Source organism: Electrophorus electricus, chromosome 10, assembly GCF_013358815.1.
Source record: "Electrophorus electricus isolate fEleEle1 chromosome 10, fEleEle1.pri, whole genome shotgun sequence".
Taxonomy (NCBI): domain Eukaryota; kingdom Metazoa; phylum Chordata; class Actinopteri; order Gymnotiformes; family Gymnotidae; genus Electrophorus; species Electrophorus electricus.
In genome coordinates, this window is record NC_049544.1 from 12,150,218 (window position 1) to 12,175,485 (window position 25,268).

The following is a 25,268-nucleotide window of genomic DNA, read 5'->3' on the forward strand; positions in this document are numbered from 1 at the left end:
GTGCCATGGGCCCAATTCCCCCTATTACCCCTACCCCTTATTTTGATTTAGAAGAGATGGTGGTTGAAATCTTCACCTATGAATTAGGATCACCCTTCAAGAACCCAATATGTCATCAGTAGTCCTAGTAGATGGCGTCTATAAATAGTCAATGAGTTTTTGTCAGGCGTTTCCAAAATGCTGTCCTCAGATATAGTAATCTCTCTTTATTGGGTTATAGGCATTTTGTGATTGCTTGCAGTTGTTGTTCACAGCATTACGCATTAATCGGTCACCAGATAAAGAATAATTTTGCATCGTTACCAGGCTAGTAGCAGTGCTTTGTAGGCAACCCTGTCAGTAGCCTAAGCATGATACACCAGAATGGCCTGCTAATGATATTTTATGCTTTTTAGAAAGAGGACCATAATACCCTGAAACGACATTAAACGAATTATGATTATCCTAATTTTTAATATATTTTTTTAATGGATAACATAGTTAGATTTGTGGGATCTGTGGTAAATTGTACAGCCACATTGCCAGTGATTCTCACCACTACATCACTGAACAACCCCTTTCTTAAGCTACTTCCTTAGTGGGCCAATGCAACATGCACTTATCTACATATATATCCTTTTTGCTTTTAATTATAGGTTATATCCTATTTTTCCCACCAAGCCCCTCTGAGCAGTACAAAATGCCAAGGCCATGCAATCAAGACACCAAAAATGAAGACAGAGGTTACTGCCCAGTTTATGTGTCATGCCATTCAATCCCCTATCACACTCGTGTTTTATATCCGCAAGCGTCTGATTCTGCCTGGCCCATCACAGAATACTTCGCCTCCATGCAGACGGCGGATTCGGAAGCATTGATGGAGGCACTTACCAACCAAGGTCAGCTACTCAACCAACACCAGCAGGTGCTTGAGGGCTTCATGCAGTCGATGGACACTATCGCCAAACAACAAGCTCATCAACAGACACAAATGTCGGAACACGGGCAGTGTCTCAGAAAACTTACCTCCAGGCTACAAATGATGACTACCTCTACCCGATTCACCCCAACGCCGGTATCCACTGCCGCTGCCATCGGTACTCAACCGACCTTCCCCGTGAGTAAACCTGAGAAATACGATGGCTCCCCTGAAAGCGTTGGGGTTTCCTGTTACAGTGCTCCATATATTTCAACAGTATTCCACCTTGCTCTAGCCAAGAAAAGATTGTGTTCATTACCTCTCGTCTATCAGACAAGGCACTAGATTGGGGTTCTGCCATCAGGGAGAGTATACAAACATTGTCATATGCTCAGTTTAAGGCAGTTTTCGATCACCCACATGAAGGAAGAGCATGCGGGGAAATGCTCAATAAATTTGCCAAGGCAACCATTCCATAGCTGACTATGTATGCGAGTTCCGTACTGTGGCTGCTGGTAGCCAGTGGAATGATGTACTGTTAATTGTCATCTTCCGAAATGGTTTTAATTCGGAGGTATTACATGAGCTAGCTTGCTGGGATGACAAGCTCGATTTGGATCAACTTATTGCCATCCACCTGGATCGTTTTCTTCAGGAATGAAGACTGTGTTGAACCAGTAGTACTCGCTCCACCTATCCCAATCCAAGTAATTTATTAGCGCCTAGACGAGAGCACATGGTGGAGTCAATGCAAAGGAGGAGAGGTGGCGCCGGTTACAAGAGAGTCTTTGTCTCTACTGCGGTTCTTCCGGGCATATTATCAAGGAGTGTTGTCTTAGACCCAACAGATCTGCTTCACTGAGTCATAGATGAAGTATGAATCCCACACCACAAGCCAAAGTAGTGGTAGTGGGAGGGGACAGTGGTTAAGGTGGTTAAAGTACTTGAAGTGCTTAGTCAAGTACTTAAAGTACTTAAAGTACTTGACTAGTAGTCAGAAGGTTATCAGTTCAAGTCCCACCACCAGGTTGCTGCTGTTTGGTCCCTGAGCAAGACCCTTAATCCTCAATTGCTCAAGTTGTATTCAGTCAGAATTGTGAGTTGCTTTGGATACAAGCATAATGTAAATGGTCTTTCCCAAGCAAATGATAGAAGCAAAGTAATTTATGTTGGGTCTCACACGCCATCCTCTATTTTTACAGCCCTACTTGACTCCGGAGCTGAAGGCAACTTCATACACACCCATCTGGTGCAGGAATTGACTATCCCAGTAGAGCCTTTACCCAAGACCCTTTGCATGGCTGATCTGGATGGATCACCAGTAGGAGCTGGTTCCATCTCTCTCCATACCACACCTTTAAAACTCACCACAAGCACAGTCCACTCTGAACTAAAAGCCTTTTCATTCCCAGTTATTCTGGGCCTACCATGGCTTGAACAGCATAACCCAAGCCTATCATGGGCCCAAAAGGAGATAACTCAGTGGTCGGCTCAGTCAGGACTGTTTGACCTTACCCACAATTAAACTATGTTCCACAACTATAGGGAGTCCTGCCGATGACCAAGCCTTTTCCCCTCCTCAAGAATATCAGGAGCTCGATAGTGTGTTAGGTAAAAAGAGAGCTACCTTGTTACTCACTTATTGTCCCTATGATTGTTCCATTGAACTCCTGGAGGGAGCTGTATTACCCAAGGCTTGCATGTATCCTCTCTCCCAAGAGGAGGAGAAAGCAATGGAGCAGTGTATAGATGAGGCACTGAATCAAGGCTTCATTCAGCCTTTCATTTCCCCCCTGGCATCGGGCTTCTTCTTTGTAAAGAAAGGGGACAGAGGCCTTTGCCCCTGCATTGATTATTGCAATCTCAATCAGATCTCCAAGAAAGACACATCCATCTTGCCCTGGATCAACTATGAGAGGCAAAATTCTTCACTAAATTAGACCTCTGTAGTGCTTATAACCTTATAAGTATAAAGAAAGGAGATGAGTTGAAGACTGCCTTCATTATCACTAGGGGTCACTATGAGTACAAAGTAATGCCATGTGGTCTCAGTGTAGCCCTGTCTGTGTTTCAAGCCCTTATCAACAACATTCTTCAAGAAGACATAAGGCTTGCAACAGACAATTCGTGATTGCATATATCGATGACAACCTCATCTACTCACCTGATCTTCAGACCCACATATGACATGTAAGATCTGTGTTGAAGACTCTCCTGGAAAATGGACTTTATGTGAAGGGGGAGAGGTGCGAGTTCCATTCTACTACTACTATATTCCTGGTATACGTAGTCAGCCTTGGTGGAATCACAATAGATAACAAAAGGATCAAAGCCATCCTCCTTTGGCCTGTACCTACTACAGTCAAGAGGCTCCAGAGCTTCCTAGGCTTCGCAAACTTTTATCAACCTTTCATCAGGAACTTCAGCAGTATAGCGGCCCCCCTCACAGCACTCCTAAAAGTAGCTTCGATCAAGCTTTGTTGGAATCAAGAGGCTGAGCAAGCATTTATCTGATTAAAAGAAGCTTTCACCATTGCTCCCATACTTAGACATCCTGATCCGTCAATCCCATTTGTAGTAGACGCTTCAAACATCGGTGTAGGAGCAGTGCTCTCTCAGAGACATAATGAGACCAAACTACATCCAGTGACATATTTCTCCCGAAAAATATCCCTGGTGGAACTAAACTATGGTATAGGAGAATGCGAACTATTGGCCATTAAATTAGTTTTGGAAGAATGGAGGCACTGGCTACAGGGGGCTAATCATCTATTTTTAGTTCTCATGGACCATCGGAATCTGGAGAATATGCGTGCATCCAAGCAATTGTACTCCTGCCAAGCCTATTGGTCATTATTCTTTTCAAGGTTTAACTTCAGGATTATGTATCATCCAGGAACTCGCAATACAAAAACTGATGCCCTGTCCCATATTCACCTAGGGGAGAGGGAGGAGGAATCAGGTGCTAAAGAACCCATCTTACCTACCTGGGTGCACCTGGCATCCATATGATGGCATATAGCTGAAGAAATAGAACAAGCCACGCAAGGAACTGTCATCCCAATGGAATGTCCAGTGGGCAAATGTTACATACTTACATCTTGCCAGGACCGTCTAATAATGGGCTCATTCTTCCCTCGATACAGATCATCCTGGGCAAACAAGTACTCATCAGCTCCTGGCTAACCAATATTGGTGGGAGAGTATGACAAGCGACATTCACCGATATGTTTCATCATGTTCTATCTGCAGCCAGAGATTCCTAAGACTCCCATAAGAGACTCTCCCTGCAGAAAAACTCATGCCACTTCCCATACTTGAAAGACCCTGGTCTCACATCGCCTTGGATTTCATCACTGACCTCCCCTGTTCTGAAGAAAATACTACTCTACTGTAGTGGATCAGTTCTCTAGAGGTGTGAGGTTCATTGCTTTTCCCAAGCCTACCCACAGCCTTCCAAACTGCAAACTGAATCCTAGTATTCCATGTATTTGGCATCCCAGAGGACATACTATCTGATAGGGGATCTCGATTCATGTCTTGTGTTTGGTCTTTCTTTTTTGAACACATAGCCATTAGCCTTACATCTGGTTATCACCTGCAGTCAAATGAACAATGTGAATGGACTAACCAAGAACTGGATAAATTCCTTCGATGTTTTTGCATGAACAATCCATCAGACTGGTCCAATTCCTACCTTGGGCAGAAATGGCACAAAACTCACTAGTTCTTCCACCAGCCTAACCTCTTTTGAGTGTATTGTAGGTTACCAGCCTCCTATGGCTCCATGGACTTCTGTCAGAGCTGATATCCTTGCTGTGGATGAGCAGATGCAGCTTTGCAAGAAGGTATGAGAGGAGACAAACCAATGCATCGAATATAGAAAGAAATAGCAGACAGACACAGAAGGTGGATACCCTGACATACCAACCAGGAGACCAAACGTGGCTCTCCATGCAGGACCTCTGCAAGCCGGGGTCCTGTCACAAACTAGGTCGCAAGTATATCAACCCCTTTGAAATAGCCAAATGCATCAACAAGGTCACATACCAACTCAACCTACCTGCACACTTCCGTATCTTGAGATCATTTCATGTATCTGTTCTCAAGTCTGTTATTCCAGGTCCTTTGGATGAGGTTTCTCCAGATGATACTACACCTCAGCCTATTGATTATGATGGCACTCCGAAATACGGTGTACGCCACATTCTGGACTCCAGGAGTTCTGTACAATACCTGGTGCACTGAGAGGGGTTCGGCCCTGAGGAAAAGAGCTGGGTCCCTTGCTGTGATGTACTTGATCCTGGCCTCCTTTGGGACTTCCACATGAGGTTCCTGGACAAGCCTGCTCCTTGTTCTCAGGGTTGCCCTTGCCGCCTTCCTGCAGAGGGTTCTCAGACTGGACCAAAGTCCGCCATGCCAGCAATGGGTCGTTGAGGTCGTCCTCATAGCTCGGTCGTTCTCATACCTCTGTCGTCCCAGACTCTTTTTTGGGGGGGGGGGGTAATGTCATAGCACCTGACCCCCATCACATAACAGACTGTTCGTCACCTGTTCAATGACTCATCCAACCATGGACATTCAATCACATCATCATTGAATTCACCTGTATGTTCATAGGATTGTGTATATAAGCCTGTCTCAAGCTCCCATACATTGTGATGTATTGCCTCTAGATTCTTCTAAGCATACAAAGTGTTATTTCTTTGAGCCTCTCCCCGTGTATCATACCCAGATTTTGTATTTCTCATTGCCAATTTTTGCCTGCCCATTTTTGGATTGTTCTGCCTGGTTTTGGGTTGCTTTTCTGGTTTTGTCATGGACTGTTCTTTCTTTATGGTTTCCTCTTACTTTGCTCTTTTGGTTTCGACCCTGGTTTGTTCAGCAACCACTGAGTTGAACACTAATAAAGCTCCTGTTTTATATATGCGAGCGTCTGATTCTGCCTGGCCCGTCACATCATGCAGCAGGTCCAGGTGTAAGGAAAAACTTGGTGCTCGTCTCGTCTTTGTTGCCAATTCATTGCTAGTCAAGAAGTAATGCTTATGTATGTATGTATGTATGTATGTATACTTTTAAAGAGATGTTAACATGAGCCTATTTCAGCTTTTGGAAGCCATGCCAAATAAGGCATTGCTCCCAGTGTATTACTGCTTAATGGAGTCGACGGAATTTTGGTTAACTCTTGCCCTGCACATTGACAGCAGTTGAAGCTGAGCGGCTGGGTGTTGTCACACGTTTTTCTCATGCTGCTTGAGAACAGGCTGTCCAAACCAAGCCACTAATTTTCCTCTTGTGCACTTTCTGTTATGCCATTGCAGCCAGTCCTCCATGCATCTTTGTTTACTGAAGCCACATATCCAGAAATATTCCAAACATCAGCATTGTTTCTGTAAACAATCTAAACCGTATCCCAGGTCACGAAAATTGGCATTTCAAAAAACACCCCAGCTGTCGCTTCAGAGTGTACGATGGCATATACTTATGTAGAAACAGGGTTGTAAACCTTGCATTCTCTTTCTATTGTGTTTAGAGGCCAAAATCTTAACAGTGTAACCTCATATGATTCAGACATGTAAAATGTCCCAGGGGCTTTCTTTTTCAATCTGAAGAGCCCAGGCTAAGCTGCCTCGCAAAAGATCGGAGCGATTTAGATGAATTAGCTGCCATTCCACCGACGTTGGTGGTGCAAAAGTCTGATGGGCGTTCATTGCTCTGGTGACAAAGAAATGATCCCTCCTTTATTAAATGCCCCTGTAAAAGTGGAGTAATATACTCGCTCGTCTTACCTGGAGGAAGGAGACGCATTAAACATTAATTAAAAGTCACATCGGGAGTGCCTTTCTTATATCAGTCATCCTTTCCTGCTGGCGGACACGTAGGCAGATAAGGAACTTTATTACATTCTCTGATGATGGAGAGGAGAAAGAGGTTGGAAAGGAAAGATTGGACGGGAGGGAGACCATCTTGCTTGTACCTCCACGTGTTCATTGTTAATAGACTGCGAAAGACTGAGCACGCTGCAAATAAAGAGACTTCACTTTGGTTGTGACAGAAATGACAAGGTTTTGAAGAAGATGACGTGGTTGTTTAGACAGGCAAAGAACTGATACGCTTTAATGCTTTTCAGCGTCTAATTAATTTACGTGGCTTTCATTCAAGGTCCTCGACCGAAGGTGAACATGCCCTTATCCTTTCTTTACTTTCTGTCTGCATATTCTTCCTTTTTAAGATTATATCAATTATATATTGATAAACAGTCCCTGTGAAAGATTAACAAATAAGGATTTTAGGCCCATTCCAAACCCTGCTCCCCTACCCTCTCTGAGGATAGGTTCAAACTCAATGAGGTAGAGCCACTGACATGTCTTTAGCATAAAGTTCTAGAGTAAATACATGTACACTTGTACAACACACATGGCAAATGTTTATAGCCTTAAATGGACAGGCCATTAGTAATAATGTTTTATTTCTGTATGTATTTCTGCTGACGTAGTTGTTTTCTCTGTCTAGGTATGGAAAAATAGTGTCAACAAAGGCAATCCTTGACAAAAACACCAATCAGTGCAAAGGTGAGTAATGTTATGGAAATGCTTGCTATTCATTGGATGTTGAGCTTCTAATGGTCCACACCATTTTACAGCCATCTAAATGTGACCTGTTTGGACAGTGGAGCAAAATATTTGAGGCACTTAATGTATTGAACTGGCTTGTTTAGGAGTGTGACGCTCATGTGCATCTTCCTCAACTGATAAACGTTTACATGCTTTCAAAAGTATCCTCTCGAGTAGCAGGAGTGTTTCGGGCAGTGGTTGGGGTAATCTTTACAACAGGATGAGTGTTGGTGTGCTTGTCTGAGGAGCCCTCACAGCCGGATAAAAGTTAGCGTGACTGAAAGGTTTAGAAATGGCATGAAACAGACCAGGGTTTCTCATGTGTTGCTCTCAAAGGGGGGTTGGGGGAGGGGCGGTAAAAATAGCCATAGGGTGAGGGAGGGGTCGGACTGAAATCGATGATTTAACGGACAGCCTCTTTTCAGGAGACACTCCACCACAGATGGAAATAAACATCCCTGCTTCCGACATAGTGTGCTGGGTATCAAAGCTTCTTCAGCTCTGTGTGTGCAGGCTTATGTGTGTGAGCATGTGTGCGCACTCATATATTTCCACTAAGTATTGCATGCACTTTGAGCATGTTTAACAGTATAATGGATAAAGAGAATTAAAAGAAGGAAGGATGTATCATCCAATGCAAATTAAAATACAGTAAACAGTAACAAGAAATATAACAAAGCAATATCAAAATATATCACGGCGCAAAACTAACTGAATCAACATCCACATTAGTCTCAGTCCAATTCAGTCACTATATCACAACTGCTGGAGAGACTGAGAGAAATAGAAGCGAAGACATAGACGAAACAACTTGGGCATCAGAGGACTTCCTCTTTCCAGAGATAGTCCCTCCACCCTACCCAGGTCTGCCTCCATTTAGCCTCCATTTAGGCCTCCACTAGGGCCTAGTGCCAGCAGTCCTGGGAGATAGGGCCATTGGAAGAATGTAAAGGAGAAGAACAAAAAATGATTTCATGCTGTACATTTCTGTCAAGCTTTACTGAGTAATATGAATGTATAGATGTGTTTATAGCCTTTTTATTGCTATCTGACAGCCATCTTACTGGAGAAAATCTGCTGTAGGTACAAATTATGTTCATACAGGGGGCAGTTCAGAACAAAATAGTTTCATAACCCATGTATTTCATAACCGGTGTCTTAAGAGGGTTCCCATTGCCATGTTGACACGTACCAATTTTTCTTTGTACAAGAGGAAGATTGCTGCTATGTTCAATTCACTGATGTCACAATCACATCTGAGCTCCAGCTGGTCCACTGTTCTCTGCTGGCTAACTCTTTATGCACCAGATACGAGCAAAGTCACAGTGGTGCCCTGCTGACTTCCTAGCTTTAATTACACGGAACTATATTTTAACCTAACACATATGTTTCCAACATCTGCTATGTTATACATCAGGCAAACAACAAATCTTGTATAAGATGTGCTAGATGCATACTGCTAACATTTTTTTTTTTTGGGGGGGGAGCAATTTTTCAGTTTCAAATGGTTGTTTGGAGACAGTTAATGAGGAAAAAATGGTAAATTCAGAGAAAGAAAGCATAAGTATTTCTATCACTTAAGATAGAGATAGATAGATATATTTCTCCACATACTCAGGACTTCTACCAGAGGGTGTGGTGCAGTATTTTTGCTGTTCCTAGGATTGTGCTCCCCTGGACTCATGTTGTCATTCTTGGGATCTGTGGGGGCCAGTTCCCCTGTCACCACTGGCATGGAATGGATATATATATATGTATCTATATCAAGAGAGAGATATGAGATTTTATAATGGAGAATATGGAAAGTATATCTATATCACAGTATTTTTTTAAATCAAGTAAACTCTTCAAACACTTCAAACATTATGTCACAGTCTCACATGTGGGATGTCTGTACACACACACACACATATGCACAATCATCCCACGCATAAATACAAACACAAATGTCTGCTTTCTCTTCTCTAAGGCTGTGGTTCTTCTCTGGCTCATTCCTGTGTGTGGTTAAACTGGGCGTATCGTGTGTAGAATTCACATTGCTGCATTCTTCAGGTCGAACTTTTTATGCCTGCCAGCTTCCTGGTGACCACTGAAGCACCCATGAGGTCAACTACCTCAGACGCAGTCACAAGAAACACACATGTACATACACACACACATGCGCATGACCAAATGCACAGTTTTAGAAGGCTTCTTAAATGTCTGCGGTCTCTGGGAATACTTGTACATTTCTCTGCAGTAGACAGAGGAGCAAAACATATGCATATGGCCCTCTAACTCTCTCTCTCTCTCGCCCTTCCTCTTGCGCTTGTGAAAGTGTCCACTATGTGCCTCAGACCCAGCGTCACAGCAGCAGGTTCACAGCAGACACACACACGCACACACCCCAGTGCACAGTGCTTGGGCATTTAATAGAATAGTTCTGGATTTTAAAATGTTAGACTGAAAATAGTTCTATGATAGATAAACATGGATATAAAGAGTGAAAAAGAGAGGGAGTGAGAAGAAGACAGTCAGAGGTACAAAGAGAAAAAGAGAGAGAAAGACATAAAGAGAGGAGGAGAGAAATTAAATTTAGCCTGCTGGATGTTATGTGTAAGTCAAATCAAAACTCACAGAAGAAAAAAAAAAAACGTTCTGACAAGCTTGAATCAGGAATGAAATGGATTTCACTCCTCTACTGGATTTAAATGAGAAAATATTAAATGAATGTCTTATGTTTGTCTCCTGCTCTGTGTTTATGCAGGCTATGGGTTTGTGGATTTCGACAGTCCTGCAGCAGCGCAGAAAGCAGTGGCCTCTCTGAAGGCCAGTGGAGTTCAGGCCCAGATGGCCAAGGTAAGGCCTGTGGAGTTGCACTCGAGCCAGACGACTGCTATCGCAGCAGCTGTTTCCATGGATGGCAATGGCCATCTCCCCATTCATCATGATGATGAAACAACTTCATGACCTCCTACTGAGTCTCCATTGTTATTTGTAAACGCATCAAGTAGGCAGTCAAAAATATTATTTTTATTTGTAACCCATCTGATCCATATGAAATGTGCAAAATAACATACAGCCAATATCAACAAACAATAACATTTTCATTTGAGCAAGTCTAATCAACTTGGTAAGTAAACAGATGTAATAGTACAGCAAGCAGGTCTCTGTGAGCTGGCCTGTGACCAGGTCTTTTAAAAATACTCAGGAACCCAGGAGAGAAGCACTGCAACTCATCATTATCTTGGAATTCAGCTGTGGGGTCCAAGATAGTAAATATGCCAAAAGTCACCGGAAATAAACACATTCCCAAATCTAACCTAGTTCCGTGGCTGTCATGTAAAGATGTATTGATTTGTGAAGCATGACCTCTGGAGTGTGGGTGTGTGCATCCATAGCAATCAGTGCATTTCCAGAGAAACTTCACAATAGAGTTTATGGATAAGAACACCAAGAATAAAGTACAGAGGACCACAGTGCACTGTGGCCCCATAATTTATAACTGACAAAATCAGACATGAGGTGGTTTCCTTGGTTCTGTAGCATGGAATGCAATCCTTGTTTGTGGAGAGAAATCCTAATTTAACTGTACATTTTTATGGGTTAGACCATGAGAAAACGAATATCTGGCTCAAATTGTAGCCACAGATACAAAATACACACTCATATACTTAGAGAAAGAGAGGGAGAGAGGAGGCTGTTCACAGCTTCTTTAGTCTTGTTATATATTCATAATATTACTTTGGGCCATCAGGATGCAGAACATTTCTATCATAAATCATATTTAAATGCATGGCTGTCACTGCTCAAATGACACTGCTGACCCTCTGCTCTTTCTCTAATAAAACTGACAGGTCATCAGACAGAGAGAGAGAGAGAGAGAGATTGACAAGCTGAGAAACACCCAGACTGCTCTTTGTGTTTCAGATATGTGCCATGTTGATAGCGAAGACATCTGTCTCTGTTTGCTGCACTGCCTATTAGGAAAAGAAGTGATAATTATTAAATTGTAACACTCCTTAACTGTCATTCAAATTACCATTATTATATACATTCTCATCCAGATTGATTTATGTATTTATCAGTATTTGTGTTCCCTGAGAATCAAACCTATGATGTTGATTTCACTAACACCTTGCTGTACCCGCTCTACCAGATGTGCTATAGGAAATAGTTAATCGCACCTATTACCATAATATTAGTGATAGTAATAGTAATAGTGTAGTAACAGTAGAAGTAATAGTTTCTATTATTATTAATATTTTTTTTTTTTTACTAAATAGCTCAGGAAGATGGGAAAGAGTCATAGGGCCTCTGGGATTATAGGAGTCTCTGTGAAACTAAGATATTGCTAAGAGGAGTTTATGCTGTTTTAGACTGCCACAATGTGAAAATGGCCATTTGAAGATCCAGATTGCCTGTCTTAAAGCTCATTAGATGAAGCATCAGTTTAATGAAAGACTCTTTTGCCTAGTCTTGCTCAAGATGTTTTCATTATGGCTAGTCCTCCTTATCCCTGTAAGCAACTAACACACAGTTAAGCATGACCTCCAACCATATCTAACCACATGGCTCACCTGGGAATCCATATAAATTGAGTTAGTCTAACAGTAAAGAATTCATCCAGAAGTCTATGAAATGACAAAACTTGCTGAAAATAAATGAAAACAAATGTAAGCAGATTATTAAGAAGGGGAAAACACAAACAAACAAAAAAAACCCCTGCATCTTATCCAGAGATCATTGGAGTGGATAGGAGAGCAGTCAGCTTTGTGTAACATTACAGTCCAAGCATCTAGGATAGATAGATAAATAAGATAACATTATCAAGCAAGACCACAGAACTCAAGTAAAAAATAGACTCATGAGCTGCTGACCCATGTCATTGATCAACCTTTGTCTGAATTGTAAAGTATGTGCTTTAATAAGTGCAGTGTGTGTTTGACCAGGGAGGATTGGATAACCTGAACAGACATCCCATGCCTCTCCATTGTGACAGAACTGCTAATGCCCAGGGAGTCAAGAATGATAAAAATCCTCCCTCTCTCATTCTCTTCCTCCTTTTTTTGCTCTGATTGGTAATCAGAGTACTATATCCCTCTGAGTTTAATATGCTGAATTACAAGGTGCTCTCATTTGATTGCTGAATATGCTTCCCAGAGGTAACAAGACATTGAGAAAATTGTTGAGAGGCTTGTTGCTTTTGAGACTGCTGCATGCCTTGTTGAGCAGTGTTCTACATTCGGAAGGAGGTGGTCCGGTCAGGCTGTGCAGTTATTGAGTGTGATTGAGTGAGAGTGGCGTGTGGGTGCTTTCTTATGAACTGTGGAGAGAAGCAGCCTGCGTCTTCCAGTGGTGGACTGGAGTCTGTGACCCAAGTCTTCCAAACTTGAAAACCCATCTAAAAAACAAACATACCATGATTTGTAGGACAAGATCAAAGATCATGAGCAGAGAGCAGAGAAACCAGGCACACAGATGATATTATTTAACTTTGTATGCTAATTAGACTGTAAAAAAAAAAAAAAAAAAGCAGGAGGAGAACACTCTGCCATTCGTAAAGGTAACATGCAAAGCTTTAACAGGCGAACCTCTTCATAGAACCTGTGTCAGGATCTAGCACAGCAGTGTGGGTCAGTGCAGCTGCAGTTTATTAAAGCATCTGGATGGCAGCATGAGAATGTGCACGACGGGGCTGCTTATCAGCACAACATGAGGGAGATGGAGCCTCACACAGCTGGAGGAAGAGCAGGGGGGAGAGGAGCCTTTACTTTCGCAAGGTTTTTTATTATTTTTCATGTTTATTTCTTACCAGAGGGATGTTTCTCTAACGACATGGGCACTATTCCTATTTGTGTTCACTTTTGAAATACAGTAAGAGAGTGGAAAGATCATGAATTAGTTACTGGTGGGAAGTCTCGCTGTAGTAAGCTCTCCACTGCTTCTGTTCTCCACTGCTGTAAGACCACTCGCGGTAGTAAGACTGCTAGGTAGTCATTTCTTTTTCTGCAAGTATCACAGTGTTTCCGCATTATCATAGTAATTTAGCACAGGTTTTTTTGTTTTTGCATGCCAAAGACATTTTGTGCTTTCTTGAACTTTAGAATGAGAGGATGTACTGCGTCATGGAAGAAGAGAGGACCTAAAAATGACATTACTGCTGGAACATGAAGTGTAGTGAAGAAGCTAATATACTTTAACATCATGCCCTGCATGTCTAAAATGATTGTTGAGGGAGAGAATGAAAGAATGAGTGAGAGGGATGGAGAGGAAGACAGAGGGAGGAGAGAAGGTGAGGGAAATGGAAGAAGAGATGGCGAGAAAGAAGAAGGAAGAGAGGGAAAGATAGAGAAGGAGAGGGAGAGCAGGTCATGTGGAGTAGACAGAAACAGAGCTCGGGTCTGTTTTGACTTTGTTTTGTCTTTAGTAAAAAAACAAAAAACAAAGCCATTTTAGTGGGCAGCACCTGGTATCCAGACTTTGGTATCCAGCAGTCTGCGTAAGTGCATACCTCTGTGTGTGTGTGTGTGTGTGTTTGCATCGTTCTTCCTAGCCCTGTGTTAGTGTACACCTCAGCATGCTGCTCAGATGCTCCAAATAATCTGTCATCCACAGCACACTGCCTGTTATAAACAGAGGACAGGCGTGAGCGCAGAGGAGAGTGAACATGTCCAGCCAGAGCCACAAGACAAGGGTGCTGGAGAAGGTAGAACAGCATGGGCACTGGCCTAAGGATGTTAGAAAGGCAGTGCTGTTACCAAAGTCAGATCTTGATTGGTGCCCTTGATAGCCTGGGTAATCTGCACACAGTGGGCATCATGTACAGAGAGCCCCTCTCACAGGTAGCAAAACAACACTGGAAGGTTTTTTTTTAATAAACCAAAGTATGATGCATTTAAAATGCATTTATACTGCAGTCATGTCCCCTTTAGAAGAGTGCTGCTGTTCCCCTCGCCTTTTTCAATTTGTCCTCATCAGTCATACCAATTAACTTGGTATGGAAGAATTGTACTTTGTGTGTGTGTGTGTGTGTGTGTGTGTGTGTATTCACTAGTTAGTGTCCAGAGCTGTTCTTTTCTCCAAGCTGCAGAATGTTGCAGGTAATTTGACAGGTAGAGCTATATCTTTGCCTTTCATTATGAGCTCTTCCCACAGGCAGAGAAATTACTGTGTTGATTCTAAGATATAACAAGAGAGACAGATTGAGATAGAAGGTGGGAGGGTGTGTACAGTATGTGTGTGGTAAATGATTGTAATGTTTGTATCTGTGTATATTCATGCATATACTATATATATATATATATATATATATATATATATATATATATATATATATATATATATATGCATATCTGTGCATTTGGGTTGCGTGTGTGTGTGTGTGTGTGTGTGTGTGTGTGTGTGTGTGTGTGTGTGTGTATTCACTAGTTAGTGTCCAGAGCTGTTCTTTTCTCCAAGCTGCAGAATGTTGCAGGTAATTTGACGGGTAGAGCTATATCTTTGCCTTTCATTATGAGCTCTTCCCACAGGCAGAGAAATTACTGTGTTGATTCTAAGATATAACAAGAGAGACAGATTGAGATAGAAGGTGGGAGGGTGTGTACAGTATGTGTGTGGTAAATGATTGTAATGTTTGTATCTGTGTATATTCATGCATATACTATATATATATATATATATATATATATATATATATGCATATCTGTGCATTTGGGTTGCGTGTGTGTGTGTGTGTGTGTGTGTGTGTGTGTGTGTGTGTGTGTGTGTGTGTGTGTGTGTGTGTGTGTGTGTGTGTTTGCACCCCATAATGTCTGTTCAGTATGCAGTAGTGTGCAATAATGCCTTTTGTCCAAAGCAGCATCCTGGGGGCTGTTAGTGGTATAGTAGTGCAGAAAATATGCTTGTTAATTCTCCACATCACAGCCTTATAGAAAAGGCAATTGGGGGTGAAGAATTGCTCTTTTAAAAAGGAAACCATTCTGACTCCCATCTAAATTCTGTTTTCATAGTTATATAAGTAGTTAATTTAAGTGGTATGGGTTGCCTTTTCACATGACTGGCCACATGACTTGTCACTGCTCGAACAGGAAGTACCCTCCTATGACCCTCCCTGGTCACCATGGACACAAAGTCTGCAGCTCACGGGCTATTTCTTATCCCTTCAAACATCCCACCACTATTATCATTAGGTAACATTAATTTACCTTAACACTGTGACACATTTCTTAATGCAAACCTTTGTTAAGTGCATATTTAACTACACTCCTTATCTGCCCTCACCAGGTCCTCTCGGTTGGGTCTGTTAAAGGGGCTTGTCTTCTGTGATGTGTTTTGCTGGGTATTCTAAAATACAGTGCATCAGAGAAGTTGTTGGTCAAGTCTTGCTGTGCAGTGCACAATAAAAGCAATCAGCAAAACTAATATGCAGAAGTGTTGCCATTTTTTCTTGCTGTTTTGCACTTGTAGTAGATGGCCTTTTTAAGTGTACTGTGTACATGCATTGTGTGTGTGTGTGTGTGTGTGTGTATGTGTGTGAGCACGCAAGTGTGTGTGTCTTGTGTTATTGCCTATAAATTTACATTTTTATTTTAAAAGTTTGTGCATACCACATGTGTATGCGTCCATTCATGTAGAGGGTTTAGATAAACTAAAGTAAAATTAAGAGTAGTGGGTCACTGCAGTTAAAGGCTTTTATAATAACTCAGCCAAGGTCATGCTGGTAATTGCAGAGGGAGAGAAGACAGAGTGTGTGTGACTTAGTGTGTGTGTGTGTGTGTGTGTGTGTGTGTGTGTGTGTGTGTGTGTGTGTGTGTGTGTGTGTGTGTGTATGTGTGTGTGTGTGTAGTAACACTATGAGCCCAGAAGTGAATTACGCTGTGGGAGTCAAAGCTGCACCTGTCACCGAGACTCCTACTGCTTGGTGACACACACACACACACACACACACACACACACACACACACACACACACACACACACACACACACACACACACACAGACAGGGCAAGAAATATAAATAAGGGGCAGGTCAATAAACAAATGCACATGCACACAAATAGTTCACAGTCCAGACAACATGTCCAAATAACATGGGTTTAGTGAGGTTTGATTTGGAGAGGTCCATTTGAATCCTCTCGCTTACCACAACTATGCTTTATAACTGCTCCAAATGACAAAAGGGCAGTTTGCATTAGAGGGCTTTAGCATCTGATGTGTCATTCTTTATTCCAGGCTGGTACACAACAATTAGCTGCTTTATGGTGCCTGCAATATTGATTAGTAATTTGACCAGTTTGATTGCTGCCATATTGGCATGTACTGCACAAAAGCCCTGACTTCCGTATATTCACCAGCACTTCTGCTGGTCATTAGCAGTAATTACCAGCAGCTTCCTTCTGAAAACATGCATTAGATCAGAATATGATGCTGGGAGCAGTCAGACTGCAAATTTAGGCTTTTGCTTTTTGTAAATGTAACTTTAATGAATGCTCTTATGTGCTAGGGCCACACTATTTTGACAAAAAATGCAGTGATGTTATTTAAGCTATTATATTTGTGGTCTGATATTTCTGTTCGTCATGTTGTATTGCTCCATAGTTATGCCGTTGCTTCATCACACTTTAAGAAAACTTTAAATTTGTCATAATTTCTGATACATCCAACAAGAGGACCCAGTGAGTTGGCACAGCCTTCACAGAAAATTACTGCCCCAGCTATCTATAGGGAGGTGCTTTTATAACCAGAATAGCTTGCTTCTGACAGCACACACATTCCGCTTAACAGAATCATTTAATTGTTTCCTTTTGCATTTCCACAATTGTAATTTCTATTAAATGCTTAATGTTCTTATATTAATGGTTTAGCCCAAATCAGTGCCCTCCCTCTGTGAGTCCTGATCTCCCTCCATGAGTCCTGATCTCCATCTTTGAGTCTTGATCCATCAGTGACATCAAGCTTGTTTTATGCCGTGAACACATAAAGGCATGCCATATTCCACTGGAGCCAAACAGCCATCATCAGGCTTACTTGATGGAGAATCACCTTTGTTCTTTGGCTAACAGTGTGAGCACTAAAGGCACAGAACTAACACGAAACTTACACAGGAACAATGGCTGCTCTTATTACCAATCATCAAGCCATGCTGAATTTATATGAGCCAGGGAACTGGTGCGCCTCCCCAAAGCCGTGTGCTTTATGTGCAATAGCTGCAAACCAATGAAACCTAAAACCGTGGCGTATTTTGAAACCCAACCGCTGCTGCAGCTAAATTATTCTTCCCACGAAGAGGCCGGAGGAGGGGAGGGAGGGGGAAAGAACAAAAGGAAAAGATGTGATTACCCTTCCTCTCCACACATTGACATCAAATTCCTATTCCCCAAATATCCATCGAAGTGTATTTCCCCCTTCCTGGGATTGCTCTGTTTTGTGTTTGTTCGTATGTGGATGTGCGTGTGCTTGTTCGTGTGTGTGTGTGCGTGTGTGTGTGCGTGTGTGTGTGTGCGTGTGTGTGTGTGCGTGTGTGTGTGTGCGTGTGTATGAGTGCTGGTTGTTGCCACTTGGTGTGGTGGGGGCTCTGGTGATTGAAAACAGATGCCTTGTCTTTTGTAGTCGTCTAGTCGAGAGAAGTAATGGAGAAAACAGAAAACAGGACAAGGAAAACATAAAGGAGATCTATTGCGACACAATGAAATGAGTCTGGGAAGCAATAAGCGTGGGGCACATTCCGCTCGTGTGAAATGGCGGCTGCACTCTCCGCGTCGCCCTCTGATGGTTTGTATACCATAATGCGGCTTCCCTGCCCCATGACGTTATGGCCAAGCCCCGATCTCACTGCCACAGAATTTGGTCTGAAATGGAGCCCCGCAAACCTATTGCTGCCTTTTTTCTGTGGTGGTTTTGTAATTCAAATCCATAGTTGTTTATTGTTGTTTGTTAGAGAACCTTGCAGTGCTTTGTTGTTGGCAGAGCAGTGGTTTAGAAGTGTTTCTTTTCATTTACCTTGGCCTGCTCTTATGCAGTCATAAACTAAACGAACATAGTGAAACATGATGTAGTGAAAAGCAACTGTCATGTTTATTATCAGTGGATGTTAAACATGATGCTTTAGAGACAGATGGGCTGATAGTTCTGAGAAAATGTGTTTTCCACCTTTTTATCTTCACAGAAAAGGGTTGACTATGGGGATTCCTGATCTTTGAGGTGAACAGAGGATTTTTTATGCTGAAGTAGTATGCCCTTAAAACTTCCAGTTTTCATACAATAGGAAGAGGGTCAATTGAATTATGGGTGCTGTAGTCTGAATGTGAGTATCACACAACCCCCATCAGCCTCTCACCAATCTCATTAGCTGTGCATTAGCAGCTGTGTGAGGAAGGAAGGGCTTTTAGTGGATGTAGTTGGAAGGGGGGCTCCTCCCATGTTGCTGGGATTGTTGTGGATGTTGATGATTTTGTGTGTGTGTGTGTGTGTGTGTGTGTGTGTGTGTGTGTGTGTGTGTGTGTGTGTGTGTGTGTGTGTTCGTTCGTGTTCTGGGGTGGAGGCTGCACCCAGAGATAGCCTGTACAGACAGGGCAGGAAAGAGAGGAAAAGGTGGGGGACTCATCATCAGAGATTTTTCCTAGAACTAGGAACAGATTGTGCTGCATGGCTGAGCATACTGTCGTACTTCTCCACCCGTGAGCATACTGTCGTACTTCTCCACCCGTGTGCAGAGTGTCGTACTCCTCCACCCATGAGAAGACTGTCATACTTATCCACCCACAAGCAGACTGTGATAGTTCATCACTCATGAGCAGACTGTCAGACTTCTACACTGGTGAGAAGACTGTCAGACTTCTCCAACTGTGTGCGCACTGTGTGCAGACTTCTCTTGATTCGTTCTTGAAAAGGCCTCACATTGCAAGCTATGCGCATCTTTTGGAAAACTCCTGGACTGCTTTGTAATCACATGTGAGATTTGGTTTACCTGATATATAGCTTATATAACAATGTGCAACTATATTTACTTAAATTTTGAGTTCCTTGAGGAAACTGTTTTGAATATATATATAAATACTTTTATCATGTGTTCTTTTTGACTTTCAGATTAGAAAACTTTTCACATTATCACTTGAGTACTCCTCAGAAACTAATGTACAAGAATGAAGTGTCGGGGTGGCAGGTTTGTTTGCAAAACAATTCACATCCCTTTGAGTCAGAGTTTGTTTGAAGTGACTGGAGAGTGACAGAGGGATCAAGAATGAATGTGAGCATATGACAGACAGAGAGAGGAAGAGAGAGAGAGATGGTGGGTGGTTATCACTCCGTATGGGATTGCATTGTGGAAACAGCTGCTGTTGGCGGAACAGCATGTTCTTTCAGGCTGAGAGAGGGAGAGAGAGAGAGAGAGAGAGAGAGAGAGAGAGAGGAGAGTTACGGAACAGTCTAGAAGAGTCCAGTCTGTCGCCTAGCCAGACTTACCCCACTTCCTGTCTCCTGTGCTGAATGAGGGCTGGGCCAGGCTGCTGGGAGGACAGCACGACTGCTGCAAAGGGCAGCTTTGACGAGCTAACTGTGTGTGTGTGTGTGTGTGTGTGTGTGTGTGTGTGTGTGTGTGTGTGTGTGTGTGTGTGTGTTCATAAGGCATTTCCTGCAGTCCCCTCTTACTCTTCAGTCTTTCCCCAGCCTGCTGCAGATTTAGAACTGAATCTTGGGTAAGAGGTGCATCGATTGGTTCAAAAGAACGTCTGGCACTGAACAAAGACAAATGAAGCATCTTAGCTCTCTCTCACACCACTTCCCCAAATGCTTTTCCTCTCTAAACATATTCAAGGGGTACATGATAAACCCAAGTCCAAAATCAAAAAAGAACTTTAAAATGACAATCACTCTTATTTCTTAGAACCCATAAATCAGGTGTTACATAATTCAGAAATGGGCGTGTCCTACCGGATCTGTAAGTCCGCTGTGTGCACAGCAGCGGTGGGTGATTAATGCCTCAGCCTACATCTGAGCTCCCAGTCTTGTCCTCCTCCATGGAAACACCGGCACTCACACTTGATCCAAATGCACAAAGCTTCTGGCCACTGCTGAGAGCCAGGTCAGGCCTGATGGCCCGGGTGACTGTGCTTTGGTGGCTAAAGTGCGGCAGGAAATCTCATTCGACCCAACCCCACACTGGGTGGCAGCTTGGCTCGTGCTATGATAGGGAGGGTAAACATAGGCAGTTGTGGGAAAAAAAAACCCAGCCCCAAATATGTGCCAAGATCCAGCTGTTTCTCCCCTAGCCATCAAGTAAATATGACCTCATTGCTGTGGTTGTTGGATACCTAGTCCTGAAATAGGAAGGCAACATGCATATACTAACATACTGTCTAGAACTGGCCATCAGAAAAGAAAGCCATTGTTATATTAGGAAAAATGTCACTGATGAGGAATTAAAACTGTTAGCATTGATAGATTTTAATACTTATATCATGAATGTCAGCTGGGTTCAAACATATATATTTGTGACATTTGTACAAAAATGGATCCTGAAATATTCATATAAAAAAAAAAAGAAAAAAAAAAAAGGCTTATTTGCTAAACAACACATTTTACAGTAATGACAGGTATAATGTCTCTCTTGAAAAGAGCCTCCGGCTCCTTTGCCATGTAACTAAAGCGCCCAATTTTGGTTAACTGGCCAATATAGTTAACCTAACTCTATTATATAGTTAATACAGTCAACATGGTGCTATATAGCCAAATAAGGACAAAATGATCTGATCAAAAGAGATTTCTCAGGACCTCAGAGGGAACATTTTTGATGCTCATCAGGGTTACAAAGGGACTTCTAAACACGGTGTGCTGTCAGACAGTTTACAAAAGGAAAAATTCAGCATCGTTATTATTCTCCCTAGGTGTGGGCGTCTTACCAAGATCAGTGTGAGGGCTCGCTGCAGAATCCTCAGACAAGTGACACAGAACGCGGGCTGACAGCAGAGGCATTCATTGCACTTGATAATCACTGTGTTCCTGGAAAAAGAAAAAAGAAAAAAAGTCGCTAAAATAAGAGCTGTGTGAATAGAAAGTTACCAGTGAGGTTACCACTGAAAAAAAGGAAGGACGGAAAGAAGGAAGGAAGGAAGGACAGAAGGAAGGACGGAAGGAAGGAAGGACACATGGACAGACAGAAGGACGGAAGGAAGGAAGGAAGGACGGACAGAAGGAAGGAATGATGGAAGGAAGGAAGGATGGACAGAAGGAAGGAAGGACGGACAGAAGGAAGGAAGGAATGAAGGACGGAAGGAAGGAAGGACGGACAGAAGGAAGGAAGGAATGAAGGACGGAAGGAAGGAAGGACGGACAGAAGGAAGGAATGATGGAAGGAAGGAAGGATGGACAGAAGGAAGGAAGGACGGACAGAAGGAAGGAAGGAATGAAGGACGGAAGGAAGGAAGGACGGACAGAAGGAAGGAAGGAGGGAAGGAAGGAAGGACGGACAGAAGGAAGGAAGGACGAAAGAAAGGAAGGATGGACAGAAGGAAGGAAGGAAGGACGGAAGGAAGGAAGGATGGACAGATGGACAGACAGAAGGAAGGAAAGAAGGATGGACAGAAGGAAGGAAGGAAGAAAGGAAGGACAGATGGACAGACAGAAGGAAGGAAGGAAGGATGGACAGAAGGAAGGAAGGAAGGAAGGACAGAAGGAAGGAAGGAAGGACGGAAGGACGGAAGGATGGACAGAAGGAAGGATGGAAGGATGGAAGGATGGAAGGATGGACAGAAGGAAGGAAGGAAGGAGGGAAGGACAGAAGAATGGACAGAAGGAAGGATGGAAGGATGGAAGGATGGAAGGACAGAAGGATGGACAGAAGGAAGGAAGGAAGGAAGGATGCATGGATGGAACTAAAGAAAGAGAAAGAGATACCATTTTAAGCTTGCTCATTTGCATCCAGTGTTGGATGTTCCCCAACACTGGGTCTGAAGATTTCCAAATGAAAATGTTCCAAAAGTAGTAAGTCAACAGCACAGTGGTTCAAACAGACAGGACAACATATGATAGAATGGCTAAGTGTATGAATGCAGAAAGCATTTGATTAACATTAGAACAAAAAGATGTGATTGCACTAATTGTTAAATGTGGTTATTCGCAAACTTTTTCCATTAACTTTGACTGTTTAAACCATTTGTTCAATAAAGATAGGGTTCTGTAAAATATTTTATGTTCTGTTTGTTTAATATGATTATTTCCAATTGTTAATCCAATTGTAAATTTTATTTTTAATTGTTACTTAGATAAAGATTAGATCACACATTAGAATTCATTCATGCAGAAATCAAGATAATCATTTTTTTTTCTTTCAAAGGCACATAAATCTATGTGACAAATTGAGCATTCACATACACGTGTACCCACAAGCAAGACTACTACAGTGGGTGTTTATCTGCCAACAGCTGTAGACATTACTACAGGGTTCATGGTGGTTTTCTGGCAGCCCAGTTGACATTAGCTCACTGCACAGCAAGCCTTGGTATTAGTGTCCCCCCATGTCTGTCATGAGACTCCAGGAAAGGTCTTGGTCAACTATTAGGTAACTCTTCTGGCTTGAGATACTGCACATGAGATAATTGGAGTACCTGATGACTGCTGAACTCCAACTGAGGATCTATTAGGAACTGATGTGTGTGTGTGTGTGTGTGTGTGTGTGTGTGTGTGTGTGTGTGTGTGTGTGTGTGTGTGTGTGTGTGTGTGTGTGTGTGTGTGTGTGTGTACAGTGGACTCTGAGGAATGGATAAGGGTTGTTGAAATAGATATTGAGTTTCTAGAAATTGAGTGTCTAAAAATGTCTGCTTGGTTGGTGTTTGTGTCTTAAATTGACATTCCATTGGAAATCCCAATGGATTTGGTCTTATTGATAAACTGAATCTTTTTTTACATTTAATATCTCGTTTAAATTGTTATTCTTTTGAAATTAGATTTTCAGTAGGAAAACCAGTAATGGACCAGACCTACTTTACTGAAGTCAGCATTCACCTGAAAGATCGAGCAATATCAGGATTAGATGATTGTGCTTTTCTATTTTACACACACCGCATGCCTTAATTTATTGATTTTTAGCCTTGAGACTTAAGCTTAAAGTGTAAATATTTTTAGAGCTGTCTTTTTGATTGATGTGTGTATGTGTGGTGTGTGTGTGTGTGTGTGTGTATGTGTGTGTGTGTGGGTCAGATGCTGGGTGACATGGTTCAATAGCAGCACTGTGATCCTTCACTGCTTCTCAGCATGTCCTTCATATCCTTTATCATTTTCTATTGCCTCTAAATCCGAGGTCATGACAGATAAGCCCCAGAGTGTTGTGTGTGTGTGTGTGTGTGTGTGTGTGTGTGTGAGAGAGAGAGAGAGAGAGAGAGAGAGAGAGAGAGAGAGAGAGAGAGAGAGAGAGAGTGTGTGTGTGTTTGTGTGTATCTGTGTGTACCAAAAAAGACTCTATCAGGGTCACAATAACTGGGAAATATCAGAGCACTCATGTCAAGACTTAGTGGAAGCATTAAAGCATTAAAGTGTGTGTGTGTGTCTGTGTGTGTGTGTGTGTGTGTGTGTGTCTGTGTGTGTGTGTGTGTGTGTGTGTGGTGTGAGAGAGATGAAAAAGGAGTCCATTTTTCAGGGGCTTAATAGCATATATTTTTGGCCAATCAAGCTGGAGAGATGAAAACACAAGAAGCTTCCTAGCATGTGGAGTAAGGTCAAGGCCTCCTCCATATAACACCACTCCTTGGCTCTACCCAAGCCAAAGGGTTCCTTGGAAATGACGGACAAGATGTACTTTAAGGTCGTAGTCTTCTCTTGTGCTGGAGCTTGATAGCACATTTAGCCTGTGAGGAGGTAGATGGTGTTTTCCAGGATTTCATTATTCCTCCTCTGCTGCCCTGATTGCTTGGCAGAGGGGAGATTTACAGACAGATGCAGAAGCCATTGATCAGAGTTTGAAGACAGCGGCAGCCCGAATGCCTCATGGGAAGACAGCAAACTTTTCAGAATATCACAGCACAAGTCAACAGCTGTAACCTTTCATTCTTATCTCCCTCTATCACTTTCAGTCTGTCTCTTTATTTCTCACTCTTCTCCTCCTTTCTCTCTATTTCTTCATCTCCTTCTTTTCCTATAATCTTCTTCATCTCAAGCTCATCATTTTCTGACTCCATCTTCCTCCAGTGAAACAGAACACAGGGTGTGTGTGCGTGTGTGTGTGTGTGTGTGTGTTTGTGCATGTGTGCACTCGCACAAGGGTGCTCGTGTGTGTCAATCTGGGAAAGAATGCATTAACATTTATAAATTGTGATGGTGGCCTTGATAGTGAGACAGGGCTGACACATTGACACACACACATACCCTACACGCACACACACACACCCCTCCGAGCCCACTGGCACACCGCACTCACACGCACACGCACACACACACACACACACACACACACACACACACACACCGCCTATTAGCATGCGGGCTAACTGCTCCTCTGCATCCATTAGAATAAACGTGTGTTAATGCTTCAGCTTCAGCTGGCTGTGACTGATTGGAATAAATATTGGGTGAACAAGGCAGGAGCAGATGAATCTTCACACTGCGCCTCTGACCTCCTGACCTTGCCACCACCCACTGAACACCAGCTGAAAGAGCGCTGACCTCTACCATCACCTCATAGCTCTCTGGAAAGTGTGTGTGTGTGTGTGTGTGTGCGTGTGTGTGTGTGCGTGTGTGTGTGTGTTATTGTTGGGAGGGGGTTGGATTGGCATGGGTTGCCCTTGGT

At 42.7% G+C, this 25,268-nt stretch overlaps 1 protein-coding gene across 2 annotated transcripts in view; it reads left to right on the forward strand.

Annotated features, from left to right (window-relative positions):
* The window catches only part of rbms3 (RNA binding motif, single stranded interacting protein), a 92,977-nt gene that overhangs the window by 25,631 nt on the left and 42,078 nt on the right, over positions 1-25,268 (forward strand). For both annotated transcript variants that reach the window (XM_035530472.1, XM_035530473.1), the window contains exons 3-4: positions 7,412-7,470; positions 10,259-10,350. In XM_035530472.1, the coding sequence (XP_035386365.1) occupies positions 7,412-7,470; positions 10,259-10,350 (151 nt within the window). The remainder of the gene's footprint in view (positions 1-7,411; positions 7,471-10,258; positions 10,351-25,268) is intronic.